This window comes from Arctopsyche grandis, chromosome 13 (assembly GCF_051622035.1).
Source record: "Arctopsyche grandis isolate Sample6627 chromosome 13, ASM5162203v2, whole genome shotgun sequence".
NCBI lineage: Eukaryota > Metazoa > Arthropoda > Insecta > Trichoptera > Hydropsychidae > Arctopsyche > Arctopsyche grandis.
The window spans coordinates 16,960,801-16,988,111 of record NC_135367.1 but is presented as its reverse complement, the minus strand read 5'-3'; the positions used below and the strand labels follow the sequence as shown (position 1 = coordinate 16,988,111).

The 27,311-nt window shown below is 33.9% G+C and overlaps 1 protein-coding gene across 1 annotated transcript in view; it reads right to left on the bottom strand.

Moving 5' to 3' along the window:
* The window catches only part of trh (PAS domain-containing protein trachealess), a 236,811-nt gene that overhangs the window by 46,420 nt on the left and 163,080 nt on the right, over positions 1 to 27,311 (bottom strand). The window contains exon 4 of the mRNA XM_077444969.1: positions 1,768 to 2,006. Within this exon, the coding sequence (XP_077301095.1) occupies positions 1,768 to 2,006 (239 nt within the window). The remainder of the gene's footprint in view (positions 1 to 1,767; positions 2,007 to 27,311) is intronic.

Below are 27,311 nucleotides of genomic sequence, written 5' to 3'. Positions count from 1 at the left end.
AAGGATAAAAACGACTACAGTACATACAGTAAGTCCTCTTGGTCCTATATATGTATGTATGTAAATTATTATAATAATAGGTAGTTTATGATAAGTCGAAAAAATTGCATGACATATCATTACTGAAATTACATAGAACAATAGGTTCTTAATAAAGCCGTCAAAATCGAATCAACGCATTTACACGCACCGGTTTATTATATGTACATGCGAGAATTAAAATATGTACATTGAAATATATAATATAAGGGATTTTAAAGGGCTTGGTTCTATAATTGGTTTAAGTGTAACACAATACGGCGGCGGCCACAGCATCGCAGTGTAAAATAGCGTTATTGTCGCGGTCGCTAATTCAATAAGCGGTCTACCGTAGGGGTGGTCGGGACCCCACGGCCTAACAAACCCTGTAAAGGTATCGTTAGCGTGATTGTTAGTTAGTTTGATTAGTGCTAAGGGCTGAGCGCGCCCACACAATTAATACTGCGCGCTACTTTGTATGCACGACGACGATTTTACCCGAGTTAGTGTTTATTTGATGGAGTTAACCGCGTAGGGGACAGATTGCCGCTTCTGCATTATTTTATGCCATTATTATTATTATTATTTTTTAATTGTATGTTTATTATAATCAAGAGTATTTGTCCAACGGTAATGACGAAATACTACAATGATGAAAATACATATATGATACATATCTGTCAATCAAAAACACTATCTATCTTGTGTATAATACATATTTTTTGGTTTAAATCAATCGCAGTCAAGTTTTTATTCAATATGTACTTACTTAAAATGTGTCTGATATTATGAAAGTGTAATAAGTCATAGCGTAGCTCACTGGTTAAGCCACTCCTTACTACATAGAAGAGCTTTCAAGTATTGAAATCCTGGCCGGAATCGAGTGATTTTTCGATTCATATACGCTGCTAACAAAATCTGGATGGTTATTCAATCCAGATCAATCGTCTTCTGTTAGAGTTTATCATTTTATCTAACATAACTGTTGTGACGGATCCAATAAAATCTGTTTCTTGCAATTTTGTCGCAAAATCGGAATTTGTTGATTGTTTAATATATGTATATACATTTTAGAATGTGTTTAGCACTTATATGTATACAAATTCGGGATACAATTATAACCCCTCGGAGGTTAGCATTAACGCAACCAGCTAGCTATACTACAATGTTTAATTTTACTGCAAATACTATATGTATATGAAATGTTTTGACTTAAATGAAATGTCAAATAATTTAAAAAAATTACTTATCTAATATCAACAACATTTAAATATCCTTGAATTGTGATTATATAATAAATACCTAGTAGGTACTGATTTATTGAAAAATTAATACGCAAGTCAATCTTCATAAAGAAAATATAACTAACTTACGAGCATGTTATATAAAAATAAAAACGTCGGGCTTTATTCGGGTGACCATACACGTCATAAAAAGGTTCCGCAAATTAGATTTAAAGCCCGCCGTCATCGTCTGAGCACATATTTGCTCAATTTGTTTAAGCACTAACCCCTCTCTATAAAGCCACCACTTACTTACAGTATAGAGAAAATAAAAAAATATATATATACATCTATAAAACCCCGTTCTAAATCAATAAGAGGATTCCCAGAACAAATATAATCAAGCCATTGTGTGGTCGCATTGATTTGATTTAAAAATTCAACTCCGTACAATATGTAGGTATGTACATATGTACATATATACATACAATACAATATAAAATCAAAGGGGTTGAAACAGACATACCTTTTAAAGTTTTGCTAGTGGGCCCTCCGTCTCGACTCCACGGAGGATCGCCATGTCCGGAAAAATCCCTTAATTTAAGATAACTAATTGTCAATCTTATGATGGAGGCTTTATCTAGTTGTGAGGTGATGGCAGCCGGAAGTGGTAACATTTTGGCCAGCTCGTAAAATTCATAATTTTCCTTGCCACGTCTCGACCTGGCCGCGTCTCTTGACTTCTCCTTCCGCAACTCTAGGATGCTGTGGACAAAAATAAAATTACATTTGTTAAAAATTACGCAAAAATTACAATCGTGTGTGTATGTTTGCTTTTGCGGAAGTTAAAGTTGCGTCATCGAAACGGTTTTAAAGTCCCGGTCATCGAGTTTCGATTGTCCTGTCGACAGGAAGTCATTACATTACAAATAAGCGCTCGAGGAAGTTAGTTGTTCTTCTATCTAAAATATTCGATAATAAAATGAAACAATGGGGAAAATATTCCATGTGTTATTTATAACCATATAAAAATGGCGTTGAAGTCATTATACATATATAATATAAGGCAAGTGATGTGTTGAAATATTATAATTAATATATAAAAAATATAATGTTTTTTTTTATGTAATTTCCTTACCATTTACCACAAACTTATACGCTCGAACGACAAAGCAAAACAAAAGCTAATAATAAATAAAAAAATAAGCATACTCATACGAAAAAATGTTTAATAGCTTATAAAATATTAAACGTATAACTAATAATTCAATTATATAAAAAAATAGATACAAAATACGACTTTTTTAAAATTACCAATTATAATCAATTGAAATGTATATTGATATAAAAAACTACCAAGTCAATTAATATGAAAAAATAAATAAAACAAGAATGATTGTATTATGATCAGTAGAATAGATTTACAGTTTGACCGATAAATCTTTAAATAAAATAATGCCACGATCTTCACGTCAACAAAATTATTTACAAAATTAAATTTAAAATTGTCACATGATACGATCAATACCGAAATAGTAAGAATACACACAAAAGTGTGGCACGGGACGTGCTCGACTGTGATGGACGTATCTTCATGTCATTGTTAATTGGTACGACCTATATTTTGCCAAGTTTCTCATACATTTCTTCAAATATGACCAAAATTAATCGAGGGGGTGAGACTTTCCAAGGATATAGACGACGGTATAGATTAGGCGTGCTAGCAATTTATTTTTTGCATGTACAAAACTATCTTTAAAAACATGTGTACCATGTATGTGTCCGCATTATAACGGTTAGAATGTATTTAATCTTTCAATGAATTTGAAATATTTACATATATGAGCATACTTATAGTTATAAGCAGATCGCTGTAAAATATTTGTTTGTTTTTAATAATAAATGTTTATGAATAAATACGAAAATACTCCACACTTTGAATATACATACATTCCATATTAATAATTGTGTATATACCTTACATGGAGAAAACTTCAAGACGAACACTCGCCCGTCCGGTGTTCGAATGCTTTCAATAAATTATTGTGTTTTGCGAATTACAGATACGACGTCGGCGAATTTTCTCAAATTCGCTTATTCCCGTCACGATATCCTGTTCAATAAACCGACGGGTGAAGATCGCCGAATAAACCATGTCCCGGGATCAAATCCTTTGTGCTGAAGCAATAAAATAAACGCGAACGGTTCTCGACAGATCACTCCTTGCTCAGCTCAGCAATAAAACAACGCCACTCCTCTTGTTATGTACTAAAAACGATTCGTTTCCAACTGCTGTAGTACACACATGTAATATCAACACACAGACACCTTGTCGACTAGACGATTTTGGCTATACGAAATACGAAAAAAACAACGAGAAAAATACTAGAGACGATATGTTAAAATCCCTATCATATAATTACAAGCGTTTCTTCAAATATGGCATTTACTTTTAAACGAAACATTTAACGAGCTTTGAATTCAATTTATGGTGTTTTTCTTAGGTGGTTGTAATGAAATTCCGAGCGATATCGCTAAACAGCCGATGGGTTTTCATTTAAAAACGGAAACGATAAATTTTCCCGGCTGCATTGTATTTTTATTTGGAAAAAGCTTAAAGATAAGACCAATTCGTGATTTTATTCCTCCTGGGGGAGTGGTTTTTTTTCGCAAACTCGCCAAGCTCGATCGACCCCTACACACGTTTAGTAATAATTTATCGTGTATTTTCAACCCCAGTTTTAAGAAAAGAAAATTTCAAATATATTCGATATTTAAATTGTTAGTATATACATATTATATGTAATTTAGAGACCATTTATCATAAAATATCTTTTCAGTTTTTTAAATTCCTTATTTTAATCAATTTGACGTTTGAATTAGGATATAAAATATATTGTATTCAATACGTATACATGTATATGAAAATAAATAGATGAAATACATACATATGCATATGTATTATGAATATATGTTAGAAGTTTGAATGCATTCATGAAGAAAGTTTATATATATTTTTATATAAATATAAGGCAGTTTGAGTAAATAAAAAACCGTGAAAATAAGTACACGTCGTCGGTAAACAGGCAGAAAGCTTGTTTTGTTAAAATCGATTTTTTCAAAAGATGTTTGAAGCTCTCTATTTTGTGCCTTCAAATCATTATTCATATTTTGACTTAACAAATTAAAAAATATCAAATCCATCCATTTTTGACTTGCAATATATAAAAATGTATATTATTATTTAATTCTCAATGAACCATATATGTATACCGACAATTCCTCAAATATACATTATACGCATATGTATATGTAGCTTAAGACGCATGGGTGTGAGAGAGGAGCAGGCGGGAAGGGTGTAATAAAATAATTTGGAAAACTAGCAGTAAGGGTCGCATCCGTATACCCAAGAGATGGTGACCTGAAGGGAGAGACTCGGCCGTAAAACCAGGTGTGTCATAAAAAGCGTCTTCGACGGGTCGCGGCCCGCACGCCAGGGGTAACAAAGTCCACAGGGGGGTGGGGAGCGTGACGAAAAAAGTCGTTTAGATGATTAGAGTAAATGCCCTGGACCGAGGGGGTAGCACGGCGCTGACGAGACGCACGTTTACATGCGATGACCAACACTGAAGGAACACTGCGTCGACCCTACGATAAATTTATATTAGAAACATGTTTGAAATGAATGATGAGAGCCTTTGTGGTGTCTTACAACATTCAACGTAGAAATAAGCTTTAAAGATTGCTATACAAGCTGTGTCAAAAAATAATGAAAATTTGAGTACAAATGAATCTTTCAAAAACAACATTCCTGTTATTTAAAAATTTTAGGTCTGTGAATTTTGGTCATTAAAAATTGAGATTCAAATTGATCGCTTGGATTGGTGTCAGAAGTGGGATCTTCCCAAATTTAGTTCAAATTATAGATTATATCCAAAATCAAGCTTTGATCATACTTTTTAGGGTTGATTCAGTGTTGGCGCAGAGGTCCAGTGGTGACGCGTGACGTCCAACATCCGCTTTTATGATGCGGAGGCCATCAAGCGTCCGCAGCAGAATTCAACCCACCTGGGAATCGAACCGGAGACACTTGCGCCACCCCCATCATCACACACGGTGGACGACAATGGGGGTGGGCGGATTCAGGGTGGTTTCAAAACCATCAGCCATTGCCCCCTTCCCTCATGGTCTTGTGTCGAATTACCTACGTCGGACGGTGGCACGTGTGCGTGGCTCAAAATTGAGCACCGGGTTCGGAAATGCGTCCAAAAAGCTTTACGCCATAAAGCATCCGACGACTGATACGAGAGGAGAAAGCTTTCTCTAGTAGTGGGTATTCCAGTTCGTGTCCATTGGTCCCTGAGTAAATAGGCAAAACAAAAGGATCCGAACTCTGAAATCACAACGAATGCGGATCCAAACTAAATACCAAATAATTTTAGTCTAATCTTATCAATTTCTTAATAATTTGAGCCCAAACTTATCGAATTAAAGTCGTAGCTATATTTATTTATTTATTTATTTATTCTAAACAGACCATTGTGGCATAACAGGAATTCCTAAAGCGCCACAATGGTCAAAAAATATAACACAATGTTCTATATGAGAACATGGCTAAGTAGTTTTGAACACACGATTAATTTCCCAAAATTTTGGAATGAAATCAGACGACATTCCTAGAAAACATTAATTTACTTGAATTATTGTAAATGTCACTAGTAAATTAACAAAGAGTTTATTTACATACATATGTATATGGCAAAATTAACCATATCATAAAACTAGTGAATTATTTATAAATTATTATGATCACCTTCAGGTTACCAAATCACAATATTATCTTTATAGATCGGCAATTCTAAATAATAATTAAAAAAAACTTAAAATATATGTAAAATGAACATTTAATTATTAACGTAAATAGGTTCTCTAGTTGTTAAGAATTGTAAATTCAAATAAAATACACATTATACCTATGTATAATAGATACTAACAATAAAAAATTTGAAAATTTATTAATAGCCACTGGATACTGGAAAATATTATACATGTATTAGAATAAATAAATTGTGAACATATCGTATAGACAGTAAAACCCCTTTAAAAACCAAATGAAAAATTTCTTACATAGATTTTTAATCTGAAATGTGATCTCATGCATAAGCCAAACTAGCTTTTTGAGTAGTAAAATTTTTTAAATCTATTTTGGATCTATCCTTAATTTAATAAAATATGCTTGTACTTGGAGAGCGAAACAAAATACTCGTACACACATTTTAGTACGCATGGGATGGAAGCATTAAAAGAAACCGATGCTTTTCACCTTTGGAACTCTCCACAGGAGTCAGACGAGTTCTTCTAAAATGTTTCAAGGATATCCGAGGGGCCACCACTACGACTGGTGTGAATTTCCAATTCCCAAAGGACTTGCCGAAGGGTCGCCGCCACCGGCCTTTCCTTCACTTTCCTTTGCCGCACTTTTTTTCTCGCCATTCTTTTTTTTCCTCTCCTCACTTTTACGACGGGCTCTAAAGTTTAAACCTGACGTGGTGCACTTCATTTACATTTATCGCTTTTGAAGTATCCCTCGAGGAGGGGTAGCCGACTTTCCTCGCTTTGCGAGCCCCCCGTGGTCTTTTCCAGTAATGTTGAGATAATTGCACCGATATCTAGTGCTAATGTTGATTGTTTATTTTTGAGAACGGTAAACGTATACCATTTATAAGCAAGCTAAATTTTTTACTAACAACGAAATATACTTCTAAATATTGAATTGTAAACTTATACTTATAAATGCAACTATTCTAAGGTGACCAGACGTCCCGGATTGGGTGGGACAGTCCCGCATTTGAGTAGTGTGTCCCGGATTAGACATGTAGCCATTTTCGAAAGTTTGGATTTTTGTGCGAAATATTGTGTATAGCATTTTTGCTTAACCTAGATATTTAAAAGTCAAATAAAATTTTTCCGAATCTTGTGGAGTTTTTAAATAATATTTCATTTAATGAAAGTTTTTACAAAAAATTTCACTCTGCGGCACAATACGCATAAAAATCTGTTTTTAATTAGGTGAGTTAAATAATATTATTAATTTTAATATTTTCACTAATAGCAATAATTAATAATATAAATACTGATATGTACTTTTTTATTATTTCGCGTGATTTTTCAGATTTGTTTTCATTTCGAAGAAATATTTATAAATTGCTATTTTAAATCACTTCCATAAATGTGCTAAAAAATTGATCTCGATAAGTATTTTTTTTATGCGTCTCGAATTGCAACGAAAAAAATCTGGTCACCTTAAACTAGTCTAATAATATAATGATGAATAGAAATTTTGATGTAGATAAAAATAAAATAAAACGAGTGTGATTATATTTTTAAATATACATACAATTAAAAGCCGGTTTGAATTTGATATTTGGTATTTTTTAAATGAACTAACTATCATAAACCAAATTTATCACAAACCAAAATCAAAATGTTCTTACAAATGCTGATCAATGTTTGATGACGTAATTTAATATAAGCAATGCTAAAAATGTCGTTGTTTAGCGTATTATAGATTTTCCACTAAAGAATGTAGCAATTTATAGATTTTTTGGATATATGGACAAAATTCGCGAAATAAAAATAGATCGCGAAAAACGCGAGCGAATAAAGTGAGTGATAAAAAGTTTTGCTAGAGAAGAGGTCCCAATGGGATTCGACCCGGGGTTCTTTTCGCTCACATGTGCCAATTGAACCAATTGTGTCGGCAACGACCCTCAGCACGTAATGGCCGGATTACCCGGACTGTTCCGGACAAACTGAAATTACTATATTTGAGGTTCGGGATAGAAAACGAACGATTTTCAACCAATTCAATTCTAATTCCTAACAAACACACAAAATCAACACTCTATGTTAAATTTAATTCAAATAAACATTTTTACCTTTCGTGTAAATCGTATAATACATGGAAAAATTAATAAATGTGTTAACCTCTGCCAAAATTTAAACTTTGAACCTTTGAGCCGTAAACAGAATGGGCTATCGCTTTAGCTATAATATATTAGGTGCAAAAATAAATAAAAAGCGACGGCACGTGACGTGTCATTAATATTTGCCGGTCGGCCAAAGTTGCCGACATTGACCGGTCACTCTAATAAGTCCCATTATTGTAGCCTTGGGGAAAGTTAACTGCGAAGGGTGAGCAATAAGGGTAGCTCGGGTTCGGTGTGTCAAAATGAATTCTGACATTTTATCATAAGTCAGTATACATATGTACATATATACATACGTACATATGTATATATGTATATAAATACTTTTGGTCAGTCTGATTGGTAAATGTATGCTGGTTTTTAGGCGACCTGTTTGAACCGAACGCCTCATCAATGCAGCATCCAATTTGTGATTGATTCACCCCCCTTATCCACCGTACGATTTGCCAATCCCGCAAATTGTGTCCTTTTTCGGTCTGCGAGAAGGAAGGAGTGCACGTATTGAGAGTTGCATCGATGAGGGGATGAAAGTCCGGTGCATCAGTGGACGCTGATTGCTAATAAGGACCCAACGAAGTTAGACCGTGTTTGCCTTTGACCAATTGATGCCGATGTGGATATACATATGAACATACATATATATTTTTTATTTTTTACGTAGATATATACCAGGAAAGCCTAACAGCCAAAATAAAAACAGGTAAAAACCCAATGTACCTTCCTAGACAATTAATTACAAATATTGCAGCGTATTTTATTACATAAATTGCTGTATTTCTAGAGGCTGATGAACACGAAATTAACAATTAATTATTTAATGAATGAATCCATAGAGACATCTATAAATTTAAACTTGTACATATTTTTTTACGTATTGTACATAAATCAAATTCAGATATTTGTGACATAGCGGGTAGGATAGTTTTTGCCAATTTAATGGAAGAACCGTTTCAACGATGAAAGCAGATAAATTGGCCAGCTCTGAAAGGAAACGATCGACTTGGAGTCACAAATATCCAATATATTATATTTGTTATTCTAAGTAAAATGCTTGTAATGGTTTATTTTACACTGCAATAATTCGAATAGTCAGTTTCATTACAGTATATGAAATAGTTTTAATTTTTATTTTAAAAAGGCGAACGAGAGAAAAGAGTGATCATCTCAACTTGATGATAAAATTATATTGACCTATGACACAGCTTATATATGTATGTATGTACATATAATACATACATAGATACGTAAGGTCCAAAATTCAATCGTTCCAACATCATATTGAACACATCTCTTTCATGTTTTCAATGAATCAATGAATCATCAGAAGAAGGTTCAATCGAATACCTAAAATTCTGGTAAATATTACAATACCCATAGTATATGTAACATAAGCACAAGGTTCAGACATAAATATTACAATACCCATATAACATAAGCACATTTTCCATGAAAAAATTAACTTCAGCCTTTTTAAAACGATACTAAGCCTTTAAATCGATGAATGAAATATGCTGTATATGAAATAGTTCATACATTTAATAATAAATAACAAAATTCTAAGTACTGAGCCAACACATTCAAACGATCAAACATGCGCTTTATGCTGGCATTGCATCGTCATCGAACCAATCATCACCGTTCGATACTCCCAACATAAAAAGAAAATAAATAAAAGACGATCAGATCGGATCATCGTCACTGACATAGAAAAATAGTCTACGAAGGGCACACACTAGTCCAGAAGCGTTGTGGAGGAGAGACACCTCTCCCCAGGGAGTGTTTCAATCAACGGACCCGTGCCATTTGCACCGGACAAATGGCGATGCACATTTTGCGATGACCCAGCGAATTCCCAACCCCTCGACGACCGTCGAGCCGCGAGATAAAAATTAAAATCTCCGGTATATGCCGAGTAATTTTTGTGAGATAAAGGTGCGTCCACACCGCGGGCATAGGGTCAGATCTGATTTGGAGTCGTTTCGATGCGTCCCTGCGTCCCGGCTAACGTCCAGATTTCAATATAAACACGAACCCCCGCACTACGTGGGCTCCGAACCCGTGTTTATCCGGCCTAAACGTTATGATCGTGATATATTGTTATCGGCCTGTGTTATATTTTCGCCTGGGATGAAGCTCGTTTTAATGCCAGACCTTTGTCTATAATTTATATTTATTATATATACGAAGAGGTGGCTATTTGGGTATTAATAAGCTAAATAATACAATTACATATACTCCATTGGTATTATTGTGTATGTAACATTTAGGGTATGGTATTAAATCTACATATATATAATACAAAAAATATACAACAGTGACTGATATGTACAATGTGTATATTAGTATTGTACCTGTCATTCATTATTTATTAATCAATAATAGCTGATATAAAAAGTAGATCAAAATATAAATACATGTAGACATTTTAATGGCCGTATGTCTAGAATATTTTTTCAATAAAAAAAACCGATATTAAAGTATGCAAGCACAAGCACTTACTCAACATATTACTCAAGTTCAATCTTGATTGAGTCGAATTTGTGAAAAAAAGACTGATTTTAATTTAATTCGACACTATTAAGCTCACTGAATTTCCACGGCTCGGAATATACCTAATACGATTTAAATCATCAAGGTTACAAAAACATTCCTGTAGGTGATTATCAACGACAATTTTCTCAGCTTTTCCGAACTAAGCTTGATTTGATACAATATAAAAAATATTTTGCACTGAATAGATTGTGCTAATGGGCATAGTATTTACATAATAATTTGAATACAATGCGGCAAACACCTTTCAATGGAAAAACAAACAGATTCAATCGATCGAAACAATCAACTGAATAGATAACATTGATTAATCAATCAATCAATCTTCATAATGTTTAACCTAAATGAACAAACAAAATTAAAGACTGCCTAATAAATTAAAAAAATCACATTCTTAACAATGATTTTTCTTAACTCGAAAGAGTCAACTTTCACTCAAGTTGGTACGAAAATTTTTTCAACGTTATAATAATAACCGGTCCGATTCATTTCTTCGCTCTTATTGGCGCAATAACCGTTTACACTTTCACACTCATATATAAAACTATTACATTTTACGTACGCACTACCGCAAAACTCCTACATATATGTCTATAATATAATATGATATGAGTATATACCAGATATATATTTTTTATTCATCTGTCCCTCCGCCCTAGCCATTAACAATAATAATTCGCGCGTGTGTATGAAAGTGAGGGTGGGTATGTATGTATGTATGTGTAGGTACGTAAGATCTTGGAAAAATACCGGGGAGGATTCACAAAGAAAACACTCAAACGCCTCCAGTGGCGGATTGGTAATCTAATAAAATATAAAATGTTGGGCTCTGGGGGCGGTCAGCTGAAATGGCCCGCTGATTATTTCTTCCTCTTCCGCTTCCTCTGGGAAGACATGGGGTGGCTGGATGGGTATGGGTGTGAGCCGAAATGGCAAGGAATGAAAGTCTCGGGTGGAAAACTGTCCGTCGCCTAATAGACGAAAAGGAAGAAAAAGGCGATAATATTACCGGCGGAACTGGAAATTTTCTTTCCCGGGATGAAAAGGGTAGAGAAGAGATGCTGGCTAATCACGGCTCGGCGTACATTTTCCTATTACTTTCAATGGCAGCACGGTTCTATAGATGTTATACATACATATGTACATACGTATGTACATATATACTTTCACATTGATAGCATTTAACTGAATACAATTTTATTGAGATAATAAACAAATTTATATATTTTGAGTAATACCTCATACGTTTTTCGAGTTTAAGAATATTTATTAAATTGTATTCCAAAATAATATATGGTATTATTTTAAATTAAGTTCAGCCAATATTTATGAACTCACTATGTGTCGTAAACACATTCGCTATCTTTTTAATAAAAGTTCATTCAAAAGTCGCCAACACAATAATAACAACACAATAATTTTTTTAATAACACACAGCGTGTGTGTTATTAAAAAAATTTAGTTTTAAACTTCCATTCATATGTAGATATCATATAAGCATATATTTATCGAAAACATCGATAAATAAATTTAAAACTATATATTTCCATGGTTTAAAGGTTGACTTTATTTCCGAGCAATCGATCGATAATATTCCAAAATAATATTCCGAAAATATTTCAAATATATTGAAATTGACTGATTTTTTTTTCTCGCATAGTATTAATATTTCTCAAATTGAATATTTCATTGAATTGATTAACATAACGATCTATAAGATAGATATTGTTTATTACGTGAAAATATATTGAAATTTATATGAATTTTATACAAAATAGAATAAATCAATCAGCACAGTTTGAGGAACAATGATCTGATCATTTATACGGTTGAAGATAACTTTACATAAAAAAAGTCAATTTTTTATCCCATTGATAGAAACGTTCAAGATTCGGGTTTAATTTTAAAAACATAATAATTAATTTTAACACACAAATTTTTGCAAACAATATTTATACATCTTCAATTACTGAAATTACCAGCGTTTTAACAAAAGAGTAGAAGGTAATAAATATTAAAAGGTTAATTAATCATTATGTTTACGTTACATACGTATCTATATGAAATATTAAATTATATTACAAAAAAATCAATAAGTTTTGCATAAAAATTGATCGTGGTTTTAAGAAAAATTTAAATATTAAGTATAATAATTGCTAAAATATTTTGGTGCGAAGAAAACGTAAGTAGAGATGAAGTTTATTTCAAAGCCAGAATTAATCTAAAGAAATTTCAAAAAATATTGTAACGTCTATGAATTATTAAAGTATTAAATAAAATATAATTGGATTAGATTTTCCTTCCTAGTGAAAATGCAATATTAAATTTAAAACGAAATACAATAAATTGCTTCACAAGTCATAAAATTATCCATTTAAACGATGCAGAAATACTTTAAAAATATTTGCAATGATGATAAGTTCATCCGAAACATTCAATAGCAACGTCGTCATGGAATAGTTCTCCCATTATGAAATTGTAAATTGAATCGCATTAATGTCGAATGCGCTAATTTTTTCCAAACAATTTCCAGGCAATTCTCACAACATCAATGATGAAATTAAAACAGCGCGAAAATGCCGATTGACCAACGAGGAAAAGGCGACACAATCGCCTAAAAAAGAAACACTAATTCGCCGAGAGCACCAACAATCTGACAATCACACGAGCAAACGTCAAAGACGGTGCAATCACATCATAATTGCGCAACAACGGAGATGTTTTGATCTGACTATCAACAACGGAAAAAACTACACGTGAAAAAAGTCTAACAGCGAAGGCACGACAATGAGACGTGATGGTATCATTTTTGGTCAACATGATCACGATCAATCAGTGTCGTTTTCGTTCTATTCGAATGCAACGATTGTCCGAAAGGAGCTTGTTTTATGTTCGGATACACGCATTCGCCCAAACGCGCCTTTGCTTATCAATGAACACACGAATTTAATATGGCGGATCGTCGACCTGTTTCGACACATTAGAAATTAATTAATGAAAATTTCACTGAAGCCATGTCAAAGCATATAAACCTGTCTAAAAATGTAACAACATAACGGTCAACGTAACAAAAGTACTATATGAGAAATTTAAATATTATTAAAATCTAAGGCAAGCAGTATAGAATAATTATATAGGGAATATCTGGTATTAGTATCGAGGAATGGCTACCGAATTATTTTATTACCATACGATAGTCGGTAGCCGATTATTAGCGGTTTTGTCCGGTCTATTTTCAAACCGCAACATTTCTGATCTAGCAACTCAGTCTGTCGACTGCCAGATTTCGATTTATATATTGCATCGATTTCACATTGCATGCAATAAAACTTTTATCATACACGAATGGTGAATATGGGACACGAATACTAAAATTTCATTAAAACACATATCTCAAATCTCAAAACTTTTTATAATATCAACAGGTTTTTTGAATATCTACATATACTTGAATTAAAATTAAATAATCTTCTTATGAATATAATTAATATAATGGTAATTTTTTTACATAACTATTTAATAATTGTTCTTAAAGTACATAAGTCTACAAAAAAATTTGACCACCTGAAATTCGGAAATGTTTGAATATCGTAAAAAAACATTGGAAATTCTATAGGTACACTATATAAATATATGAAGAAGAAAAATTTGTCTCTGGCACATTACCACCCAAGTTTGAAGTATAAATAATAGAATAAACATATTAGCATTTAATTGCGCTTACAGCAAGTCTACAAAAAAACTACCTGAAATTCGTAAATGTTTGAATGTCGTAAAAAACATCGGAAATTCTATAAAAATATAAGAAGAAGAAAAAATTGTCCTTGGCACATCACCTTGTTTTAAAATGTGAATAATAACTGTATCGATTATTTAAATTTTATTAATATTAATACAACCATATTAGTATATTATATTTGGATTTCCAATTTTTAAAATTCAATTTCAAAGGGAAATTTTGCCTATCAACCAACTATTTTTCACTAGAATTATTGGTTTTATTTTGACTACCAGTTAATACTTAATCGTTTATTGAATTATTACAGTTTATTTAAGAACAATATAAATGTATAAAGAAATAATATTGCAAGTATACAGCAGCTTGTATATATTGTATGTACAACAGCTTTTAAGATAATAATATGTAATAAAATAATTGTCATAAAATAAGCTCAAAATGTGTATATTCATTTGAATCATATTAAAATGTATCGTGTTATAAAATAAAATAAATTTAAAATCGTAAAGTAACTTCAGTTCAACTATACACCTACCTAAATAGAAATCAGTATCGACAAAGCATATGCGAGTATTCGGTATACAATGCAATGGAAGTGCCTGTATCATTACAGTACCTTTAGAAGTGTCTATCAAATACAAAATCGACGAATTCTGATTATACACCGTAGAAACTCGAACGCCAGCGGGATTTATTTCCACTAGTGATATCTTCAAGTTCTACCTATAAATAAAGTAGACAATTGAAGTTGAATCGAAGACAAGAAGTTGAACCGTGTCAAAACGAATGAGATCTGTACCTAACAGTAGGTAGAGATACGAGTTAACCGATACAATTTTACGGTAACAACTCGCACGGTCATTATCGATAGCACAGTTTTACCGAGCGGCCTACAAAAGGTATCAATCTACTCTGAAAAAGTTAGACACTGATCCAAGGTTGCTTTTGAATGAATACACCGCGGAAGTTCTACGATAAAAACTGCTTGTTTTTACTGTTAAATCATTATCTGTCCTCAGTTGCAATTACCTACTAAAAAAAATACGGAAAGAGACGCATTGACAATACTTATTATTGTTTTTACATACTAATAATTATTTTCCTAGGACAAAATAGCAACCTCGTCCTATTAGAAACTCAAATATTACATTTATACTTCTGCAAACGTTTCTGGATATACATAAGTACGCTTTGCTGATTTTTTCTTTCAGATTTGGTACAGTTTCGCTCGTATAATGGTATGATACGTATCGGTGCTATTGACAAACGGTATCGAATTTTGGTAGTGTGTTGTAAGACGGCTCGATACATCGATGATATAATGTGATACGAAAAAAATATATTATCGTATATAAAATGTAAACAAAAAAGCCATGCTCTAATAATAACAGTTTGGATCGGTCGGGTGCAACAAAACCGCATGACTCGACGAAATCGACATCGAAAAGTATGCGGCGTTAACCTTTTGAGTGCGGCGACACGAGTTACAATTATTCACTAAAATTACACTCGGTGCATACCTAATCAAAAGTTATAGACAAAGTCTATTTAATACTTGAAACACACGAAATCTTGAATAAAAAGCGTTTGACTAAAAATATACATATGTATATATTTATTATATATCTTTAAAATAATTTATGGTACTCGTGTAATAACGGGTTGATATATTTATTTGAATTAAAAAAAATCATATTCTAGCGATGACTTTTTCATGGAAAATGTGATTTTTCTTGAAAAATTAGACATTATCTTTTAAGAATACTGATTTTAATATATTATCTAAGACTTTATTATTCATTATTGATCGTAAAATACAGATCACTTCTAGCAAAAATGTTGAAAATCACTCTCTATAGTTGCGGTAGCCGTCGAAGAAGTAGCATCGAAGTAACGCGCGAGCTTTTGTTATGAAAATTTTGTATGAATCACCTACAGTTTTTTTGTGACAACATCAGATTTGATCACGTTAATGAGTTAATTTTTTATATACAGACATAATGATCCTAAAAAATAATCACAATACGGAAAAAAAGGACAAGGAAAAATCGTAACAAATATGAATACATATGTAGATGTATAATATTTTAGTCTTTAATACAAGGTGTAATTATTATTATATTTAAATTTATATTGTGAAGTAGCCCTTCGACGTTCAAATAATGGGATCGAAGTGATATTTAACATGGCGTGTCACTCGTGAAATTGGTTTTCCTTTGCGTACCAAGAGGGCCATCCCACAATAGATTGGCCGGTTCATGAATGAGGAGAGCACCTTCACAACGGCCGGATCACACAAAGAGAGGGTTTCTCCACTTCCACTCTCCAAGAGTGGTAGCCATGAAACCGGTTCTCGGGTTATGAGGCCGTCATCATGTCTGTCTTGAGGCTGTCGCGGGTAATTCAGAAGTCAAATTACGAAATCATAACAGCGGCCATTGCGAATTGTAACGGACACGCGTGCCGATGCTTTAACGCGCTGTTATTATATCTACACAGAATTCAACACCTGTATATTTTATAAAGAAGAGTCATTAGGGCGAGAGCGTGAAATTAAAAACCAGTCGTTGCCTACCGTTTGAGTTATTGATACATTAGTAAAAGTAAATTGTTGTGTAGACATACGAACATATGAAGTCGTATTATGGAGACGGCTGGATGTTTATTTCTTGTGCAAAAAATCAAGGCTATACAAAGTTATGCCAATATATGTTTATCGATAGATCAACGAATGAATATATGATTGGTATATTGGTGCAAATTCTCAAACAGTTATTGATCAAATCGAAGTGTATGGTATTTTTTTTTACATGACAGTTTTGGCTTTAATCATTGAGTGAACGATGTGCAATTTTCAATAAATATGTTTTTGTAGGAATTGATACGTTTTCAACTGACTTTTAACAGTCATACACAATGACAAAGCATTACTGTAAACCATATTTAATTCGAAGTGTTAAATTGCAGAGTAATATGATTCGTTCCGTGATCACTATCTGAGCGACGCTTCATAACAAGATGTTTTAATAGTTTTTGTCACTCAACCGATTTCCAACTTACGATTTAGCTCCATTGTAAATATTTTTCGACGTTTCAACGGTTGCAGAAAGCACTTCAAAGCTACCCTCAATTACAGCCTACAATGTTCGACGATTATAAATAGTGAGGATTAAAGTATTAAATGTACTGAAAAAAAAATGGTATTCAGTATCAAGGAGTGAGAACTTTTTTTTTCTCGTAAGTGTCGGTTGAAGCTCCCCTTCTACGTTTGACGTTTGGGTAACTTCTTTTGCGGTCCGATAACTTCTTTTGCGGTTTTCGATCGAACGAAGGAAATAAAATATTTGAGGTCGATGAAAAAAATGTATACGGCCGTAAAAGGTAATGGATCGAAATAGCCGACAAATTGATATAATCGGAATGGATTTTTTTTTATTGTCTTCGTTTATTATCGACGTTATTGCTAGCGAGAGAAGCTCCTGAATTACTTCTGCTATTTTGTGAATAAACGATTTTAATTCTATTTTTTTTTCATTGAAAATAAATTCATATTTATATCAAACACCACAAAATAAATAATACTATTAGATCATCTTCAATTGTTTTTTCTTAGATTTTGAAGTTATTTTTTTGTTAGTTCAAGTAACTAGATTATTTATTATAGATGTACCTTATCTATAAGGTACCCACTAAGAAATAATGTAAAAATTTTGTTCAACTATTAATTCAAGAAAGTAAACAAATATTAAAATTCAAATCAAATATATTTTACATCAAAGCATTGTATGAGCTCACAACGTCTACGCCGTAGACCCATTGTTTTTAACACGCATAACAATGGAATTTATGCTTTTTTACTCAACAAAATTTCATTACAAAATTGATGAGTGGTATTTTCGAAGAATTACATATATGACTTTTCTGAGTTTTCCAACAAACTTCCCACCATTTTGATTGATGTACGTATATGCTTTAATAAACAGGATTTACAAAAGGCATCTTCAAATAAACTTTTATGATATAAATAAAGCATATTATCACATATCAGACCAAATTTGAGCATCGAATTAATTTTCACTTACATACCTACATACCTACCTAACCACTTTTTTTTATAAAGGTACTATTCCCATATAAAAGATAGCCATGAACCTTACCCTTATTTAAAAATAACTACAACATGCGTTACAAAAGAATGAATGAACTTATCAAATAGTGCAGATACGTAATAAATAATAAAAAAATCAACTAAAAAAAATAACAAATAAAAAAATACACATACACACAGATGAGTCACAACTTCACTCCTGTACAAAAAAAAGCGCAAACATACGCAAACGATAATAATTCAACAAAAATAAATTTAATAATAATAATAATAATAAATATATGAACATAACATGCCCAGGTTCGAGATGTGATTGGTTTGTGGTTGTCGGTCGGCAGAGGTCGGCCGTCGGCTGTACGAACCAGGAGTGTGTGAAGGCAGGGCTGCCCAAACCCATGACGCCAGGGACGACACCCTGACGCTGATGATGATGGAAGCCGGCCGAAGCCACCGCATAGTCCATGGCCACAGCCTGGTAGGGCAGCATCGCCAAGCCTCTTGTTGAGAAAAATAGCCCACGAAAAACAGCGAGAGAATCTCACAACATAACAAAAGTCTTCAGCGGAGACATCGACGAACGGTCATCTACATAAACCGAAACCCACCCCACTTCAAACTCAATCGTTCGCATACGAATTACAGACACTAATCAAAAGTCAATTTTATAATTTTTAAAATGTCAAAATGTAAACACAGATACGTGTCAGACGAGTCGATCACTGTATGGCACGTATGTTCAGTTTATGGTGTAAATATTGGGGTGTATATGTCGTGACGCGCATCCGCTCGCCAACCCCGAAAACGTGCGACTGACATCCGATCTATCAACTAGCGGCACTTGTAACTCGCGCGCTCGCGCTCTTCCCACGTATTGCCGCGTCTCTCTCGCACGCGGCCTACGCGACGAAAGCTCGACGCTGATTGGTCGAGAGTCGGATGGGCGTCAACCTTACGCGCATCGCTATTGGTCGTCGACTCGTCGCTATCATTGTCTATACCTGCGCGTTTCGATTGCGCACAGGTGAGTGCGTGAAAAGAAGTCTGATAACGCCAAATGATAGGACATGTTCGCGTCGACGCAGCCAAACACACCTGTGTCGGTGTGTTTGACGTGGATTTTATGTGAACGGCGCTGTGCAATTTATGGGTGCGGATTAGTTTCCGAATCGGCAATAATTGCAGGCGTGGAATGCGGAAAGGAACGCCCCACTCTCCTGTCAATTATAAAACGTCTCGAGGAAAGCGAAACGCCCACTAGTCTGCACACGTCGAAAGAGCGCAAACTCGACAAATGCGAAACAACACAAAAAAAAAGCTATAAAACTCTCGAAGACTTAATGCTTTGGTATATTTCACATTAAACTTTAATTCGATAAAACTATTCTACTATAAAATTTCGGTGCTACTTTAGTATGCGGTCTACCTTAGCATGCGATCTACCTTTGAATCGCAGTCGACTATTTTTATTACAATTTTTGTTTTTTCCTGCCGCCCCATAATGTTGTCGAAGCATTTCTATCAAAATATCGGTTACGTGACAACTCGTTCACAGATTTTCCGTAAACCGAAGATACACTCCAGGCATTACGTATACGGCCATCTCTTTCTCACCCCGTCTGTTCACCAAGATCTCGAGTCTGTTCACACAGACCGTCTGTTATCGGTGAACAGACGGTCTGTGAAAGAGATGGCTGCATACGTAATGGCATAGTAAACGAGATCTTGGTGAACAGACGGGGTGAGAAAGAGATGGCCGTATATGTAATGCCTGGAGCGCATCCTCGGTTTACGGAAAATCTGTGAACGAGTTGTCGTGTCAACAAAATATCGTCAGCAGATATATACATTTCTCTTAACCAAATCTTAAATGAATAGGGCCAACCTTAACTTAACCTAACCTATCCTGACTCAAATAAATAGCTGCTAAGATATGTTTTTTTTTTTGTTAAAATATTGATGAAATAAAACTTAAAAAAAAAAGATATCTTAGCAGTCAACACCTATTTATTTAAAGTTCAGGATAGGTAAGGTTAAGTTAAGGTTGGCCCTATTCATTTAAGATTAGGTTGTTAGGGTCGGTATTATTCAGTCTCAGTGTCACACGCGAGAACTGAGACAGTGCGACCGCATATTAAAGTAAAAACGTGAAGGTACATCGCATCCTAGAGTAGAGATGTGAAGGTAGACCACATACTAAAGAAGCACCAAAATTTCTATCTGAAAATCGATCACATCCATTTATAAAAGGTCACGTCATAATAGATCCATTTTGATGGAAAAGTTTGTACCAAATATCTAAATATTTTGACCTATATATATTGACAAATATTTGATAAGAGGATGTGATGTACTTATTTATAATACTAGAGGTAGGAATAAGTTAATAGTTCAGAATCTAAAATTAAGTAGATCAAGGAGAAGTATCCTGTACAGGGGTGTTGTTGAGTACAATGGACTGCCAGAAGTTGTCAGAAATGTTGACAAAGTCGATAGATTCCTGGCATCCTTAAAACAACATCTCTGTACAAGTGATATTAGATAATAAGTTTAGTTTATATTATAGCTCTAAGTTATGTATATTATAATGAGCTCTCTAAGCTATCCTAAATTAGTAATAGTCACTGGCATTATTTATATGAAGTTCTGTATGACACAAGTTTAATACAATGAAACTTTAATTTAATAAATTAATTTAAACACCTAAGTGCAACATAAACCTAGAGATGTCTCACTAGAGATGTCTCACAAAAGGCGTGTAAAAGTAAATTGAAGTAAGAAAACATAAAAATATTGGGATGAGTAACTGCAATTAAAGTCTCCAAACTAAAATCGTTTAGTTATTAAGTAAGTAAGCACTTTCTTTTTTAAAAACAGTAAAATTTTTGTACAAATTTGATGAGATAAAAAGCTCGTCAAATGATAAATTATTTGACAGAGCTCAAAGGCATTATAATAAGTGAACATTAGAAGCTTTCTGATCTTGTATGGTGTATGTACTTGGGTGCTAACATAGTTTAACAACATGAAAAGTTAAAATTTTTCATGAAAGCTTATTTTTAAGTTAAGAATTTACTACCCAAATCAACAGACACTAACAATCGATTGGTATATCGATAAAAAAAACCGTTTAAAATAGTCTGTACAATCTGAAAAAGGTTTTATAGTATAATATTTTAGTTGGTATGTATGTGTGTGAGCAATCATTGAGAAATTGAGAACTACATATTAGGCGTCAATGCAAACTCAATTCATACATTGCAATCACGCAATCAAAGCCCACCAAGAACTTACACACGCAAACTGACCACGTGTGTAGTATCGATCTGACGCCACGTGACGATCGAACAACGACGCGCCCCATTGACTCCACGAGCAGACGTGCTCCGCTCGTTTTTCTTTCTATTTCAGGGATCCGTGCGCAAAAAAGCTTCCGGGCGGTTCGCGAAAGCTCTCCCCGAGGCCACGTGGTCAAACGTCAAATGAATTCAAATGACTCCATTACACCGGCTCCAGAGCGGGAGGGAGGGACGGAGGGCAGCTTCGTGAGGCCCCTCCACGCGTGCACGTGCCCGACCCGCCTGCAAACATACCCATTGATCGCGACAGACACGTGGTTTTTTCATTCAAGGTTTCGAACGAAGGTCGCCACGTACCACGCGTACTCGTATCTCGACCCCGGAATTGTCGATAATCGGGTCGAGAATTCGTTTCGATGATGGATGATGGAAACGAGGATCGATCGGGGAATGTGAGAAATGTGGGGTGAGTGTGGCGTATTGATTATTTCGTGCCCCAGATTAGGGTAAATAAATTTCTTCTCTCACTGCTTAGGCGTCGGTGCCATTTAAGTATAGAGTGGTAGTTTTTACAACGTGCGAGGGGTTGTGTCACAATGTCACTAAAATTGGTATCTGGATTTGCCTCTGTGTAAAACGCGTGTCTACAAATGCAACGATTTCCAAACTTAATTCGTCCTTTTTATATATTACTAGTGGTTTATGCGGCTTCGCTCAGTATTTTTAATATAAACCGCTTAAACATGGCTAATCTAATAGTGAACATTTTATTAAATTTCAGCAACGATTTCATTAATAAGTCGGATAGTTCTCGGAATAGGAGCCATCCCATAAAGAACTGTGCGGATACAACCATCAAATGATGATGTCTACCAGGCACATAATTAATAAAGACATAAAGTTCCAACAGTTCCAGCAACGAGGGGCATGACGTATTACCATGTAAAAGCTGGAGAAAAAAATGAATTAATGATAAGTTTCTCCGAAGTTCAAGGGAATTAATTATACCCAAGTATGCTCAATAGGAATTTAAAAGGTCATAAGAATATGCAATAAAATTGAATAATCACAAAATATATTTCTTGGGGTTGTTAAATCAGTGCAATAATTTGACTTCAAGTTTAATTAATTAATAACTTAACTAGTCCAAACTCAGATATTTAGGTAAGTACGAGGAATAAATACTAAATCGGTTACAAAAGTAAATCGAAATTTTGAGAAGTTGTAGAAACGCTTAAATGCGAATTACCGACCGGTTCGCGGTTCACTACAAGTTGACTAAGTGTTGCAAGTTATTCATGAACCCAGTCTCATTGACCGGGTACGGTTAACTTAACTACAAGGGGACTTTGATGACAACAGGGGGGACGTTGTCAGAAGAGAGAGAGGGGGAGGCAAAGAACATACTGAAATTATCTCGCTTGAGTAAGGTGCCACCGAAAATAATACATAGATATAATATTAATCAATACAGACATCGGTGATAAAATAATCACAACTAAACATTGCATTTTTTAATCAACAATTATATTGATATTTACTAATTGTCTGTACTGCACAGTAGAAAAAAAGAGGTCGTAGCTTGTAAAAATTTTATTTGATTAAACATTTATATAGATATGTACGTATGTATGTACATACGTAGATGCACATTCACATGTGGCTCCATGTAATATGCGGACCGGACAGAAAGACGGAAAGATAGCGCAGATTCTGATACAAATTAAGATATTCTAATTTTAATTGCCGCTTTCCACGCTGAATTGCTTCGCCAGTCCCTCTCTCCGGCTCTCCGCTAACAATACAAATAAATATATGTAAATGGGGACCCTGACCGCCCCAGATTTGGGGTACAAATTAAATGCTCCCGAGGCAATCTCGCATTAGCTTTCGTGTTTGCTTACCCTCCCCAACACGCTCGTATACATTTTAACTAAATTTATGCCCATGCTTTCATAGATACATATGTGTAAATGTGTGTGTGTGTGTGTTTGTGTAATTGAAAAAAACATGGCAGTATATGTAGACAGTAAGTACTCACCCGAAATTCCTGAGGTTGCAACCAAGATAAGGAAAAAAGAACAATTTTAAGATACATTTGGGTGAATTAGAATTACAAATTTATACACAGTATATTGCACATTCGTTAAATGGAGCTTTTATATCGGAAACATTAAGCTTTGATACAGTATCAAATTTTAGCTTCGATTGGGATTAATATTTTGTTTTCTGTTTGCAGATTTAAATGCTCCATTTACCTTAAAATGATATCATATTATCGCCTTTATAAGTTTTATATTTTTTTAGAGTTTAAATGTAGATATTGATCAAAATCTGTTTCAGTAGCTTTGTTCCAAAACACATAGAAAACAACTAAAATATTATATATATAAAGACGACATAAAAATTTTATATATAATACGTCATATTGTACCAAAAACCCTGTTTTTCAATTATGAAAAACATGATTTTTCCGTTATTTGCTTTATAGCCACAGCGTAGTGCAATGGTAGAGCTATTATTATATACATATATGTATACCAGTAGATATATATGTAGGTCGTGGGTTCAAGTCCTGGCCAAATAAACTGCGAGGTCTAATGGTTATTAAAAACACAGATCGACCGTCTTCTTTAGAATTCCGATTTTTCTAGCTTAATTGTTGTGACGGATACAATAAATCGGTATTATCCCCCTCAGTTTCTCGCAAATTTAAGTTATTAGCATCTCAAATTTAATACAACTTATGAAAAGCTACCTTAATAATGTGTTTCACGCAAATTGTTCATAGCTTCTATTTGTATTATACATATATACTATAGATATACATACAGATGTATGTTTGAAAAAATTGTTTATACTTATGTACATATACAAAATATTTATCTAACCATATGTGTCGCCTTTGGGTAATTCCTGTCATGAATGTATATTTTTACATACATATGATGTATGTATGTATGTAAAAATAAAATAAATAGAAGTTTCTAAATACCTAAGTGAGTATTAGAAAAATTCAACCTACCAATTAAAATATAAAGATCATTCATAAGCTTAAATAATTTTTCATGTTAGCAAGTAATGACCTAGTACATTCATACAATTGATAAAAAGTGGACATAGTCAAATAAAAATATACGTATGTACAATAAATATGTATATATTCAGAGTTGGTTCTTTTATCATAGGACAAAGCCATACAAACATACATACATATAATACATTCATACAAACGTATCGTAATAAGACACAGCGCTATTGAAGAGAGCGCCTGCATAATAGACAGAAAACTAACAATAGGTAAAATGGAGAACAATATTGGCAAAAGGCGAATTCGCACACACAAGTAAACAGTTGCGCAACGTATAACGAAATTAGGCACAATTGATTCCGTGCGAATCTATTAGGGATTCCACCCGCACAATGAACGCTGTCGGGAAAATCAAATTACCCATGTCAATTTGTTGCCAGTCAATTCGGTCGTCGGGAAATTTTCCCCTTCTCGATTCAAGGACGACGACGAAAACTACCCAAATTTACGCGCACACACACATACACACATACACACACACCAATTCGCGGAAAATGTGTAGTTTTGCGTGCGGAATTTCCACGATGATTTTTGATACATTTTTGTGCGAGCTTTGTACCGGATTGCACTCCGGTGCAACCCAACGAGTGCAACGGTGGTTTTTCCGATTCTGATCACGCGCCGCGGTGCAATTTCCGCGGGTATTATTACGCGCGTTCGAAAAAAATGTGTCTGTAAATGTATAAGCCAGCAAATAGCGAAATCAACTATTCAAAAACACGTTGAAACGCATGCAAAATCGACCATATTCACCACTCAATACATACCTACATACATATATTTGAAAGTGGCATAAGTCCACTATTCTTTATTTCGAGAAATATTTCGCATTAAATATTATATAATGTTTATCGTTTTACCATATTTAAAAATACTGGTGTAATACTTTGATACCTGTAATACGTTTATTCAGTTTTTCCGAGATTTTGGACATATCAAATTAATAGAAGTAATAACAATTTGTGAATAAAGTCAAACAGAAATATTGTTTTTGGAACTAAAAATTGGACTTCCGCCACACACTTAGTTTTCCGCTAGTACAAAATGTAAAAAAGTAAATAAGTTTCTTTCAAGACTACAAAAGTATTACGTACATAAATTAATTCATCAAAATTTTCAATCACATACATTAAATTCGCACTGTATAAAAATAGTACTTTTATCTACTATGCGCTGGCAATTTTGTTTCCGGCCCTAAACTCTATAATCAACTAAAACTCACATCCTTTTCTCTTTTCAATCGACGTTCGAGGGGTGTAACAATTTTACATATGAGAGGAAAATATAGTGGCTGATTGCCGAACAGTTGCACTGAACATTTTTCCCTATCGATAAAATAAAATAATATAAAATATTGATCAACTTACAAGTGAAATATACGTATCATCTCCCTCAAATACTTAAGATGCGGCTTCTGTTTTTGCTACATAATACAATAACACATCGGGAACACGAATTTCTTACACGATTCGGCCACGGACGTAATCCGTTATTTTTGCTCCGGTGAACCAAATAAAAGCGAACGAAACAAAAAGAAAATAATAAATCTGCAACTGATGTTATACATCAAATTTTTTTCTCCGCCGAGCTCGTCATTTATCCGAGCGAACGAGAGGGGGATCGAAAATCACAGATCGAATTCCACATTATTATATAGGTATCTACAATGTAGACAAAATGGGATACAAAACCAAACATTTAAACTATAAAACTAAAGACTTTTAACACGCCTAAATAGGCAAAATCGATTTACAAACTGTACGTAGTAAAGGCAAACAATCTAATGTAAAAAGTTAATCGAATTCTTCTCATAGATATTCCGCGTATAAGTACGGAACGAGATTCGGCCCAGATAAGTAAAAACTGTCACATCGGTTAATTCGATTTTGTTTCGAACGCAAGATCTTGCACGCTACATTTTTTTTGATTAACTTTAACAAAATTGAACGTAGATCGGTTACGATAACATTGTGACCAAATCGGGTCAGATTTTCGGTATTGTTTTTGTTCATCGAGATAGAAAACGCGTGTAAAAAAGCTCAAATCATCAAACGCTTAAAATTTAAACAAAATATAATTGATCAAATCTTCGTTTTAAAAGTAAAAAAAAAATATTTAATAATTCTATTATATAAATACACCTTAGTGACATTTGATACGCATCGGCTGAAAAGACACTTTTTTTTCACTCCACACAATTCCCCAGCGATTATTGATGTCCAGCACGGAATAGGGGTAGCCAACGCCTTAAAGAGAGGGGTGAGACTCAAACCTTTACATACTTTATGAAGAAAGTC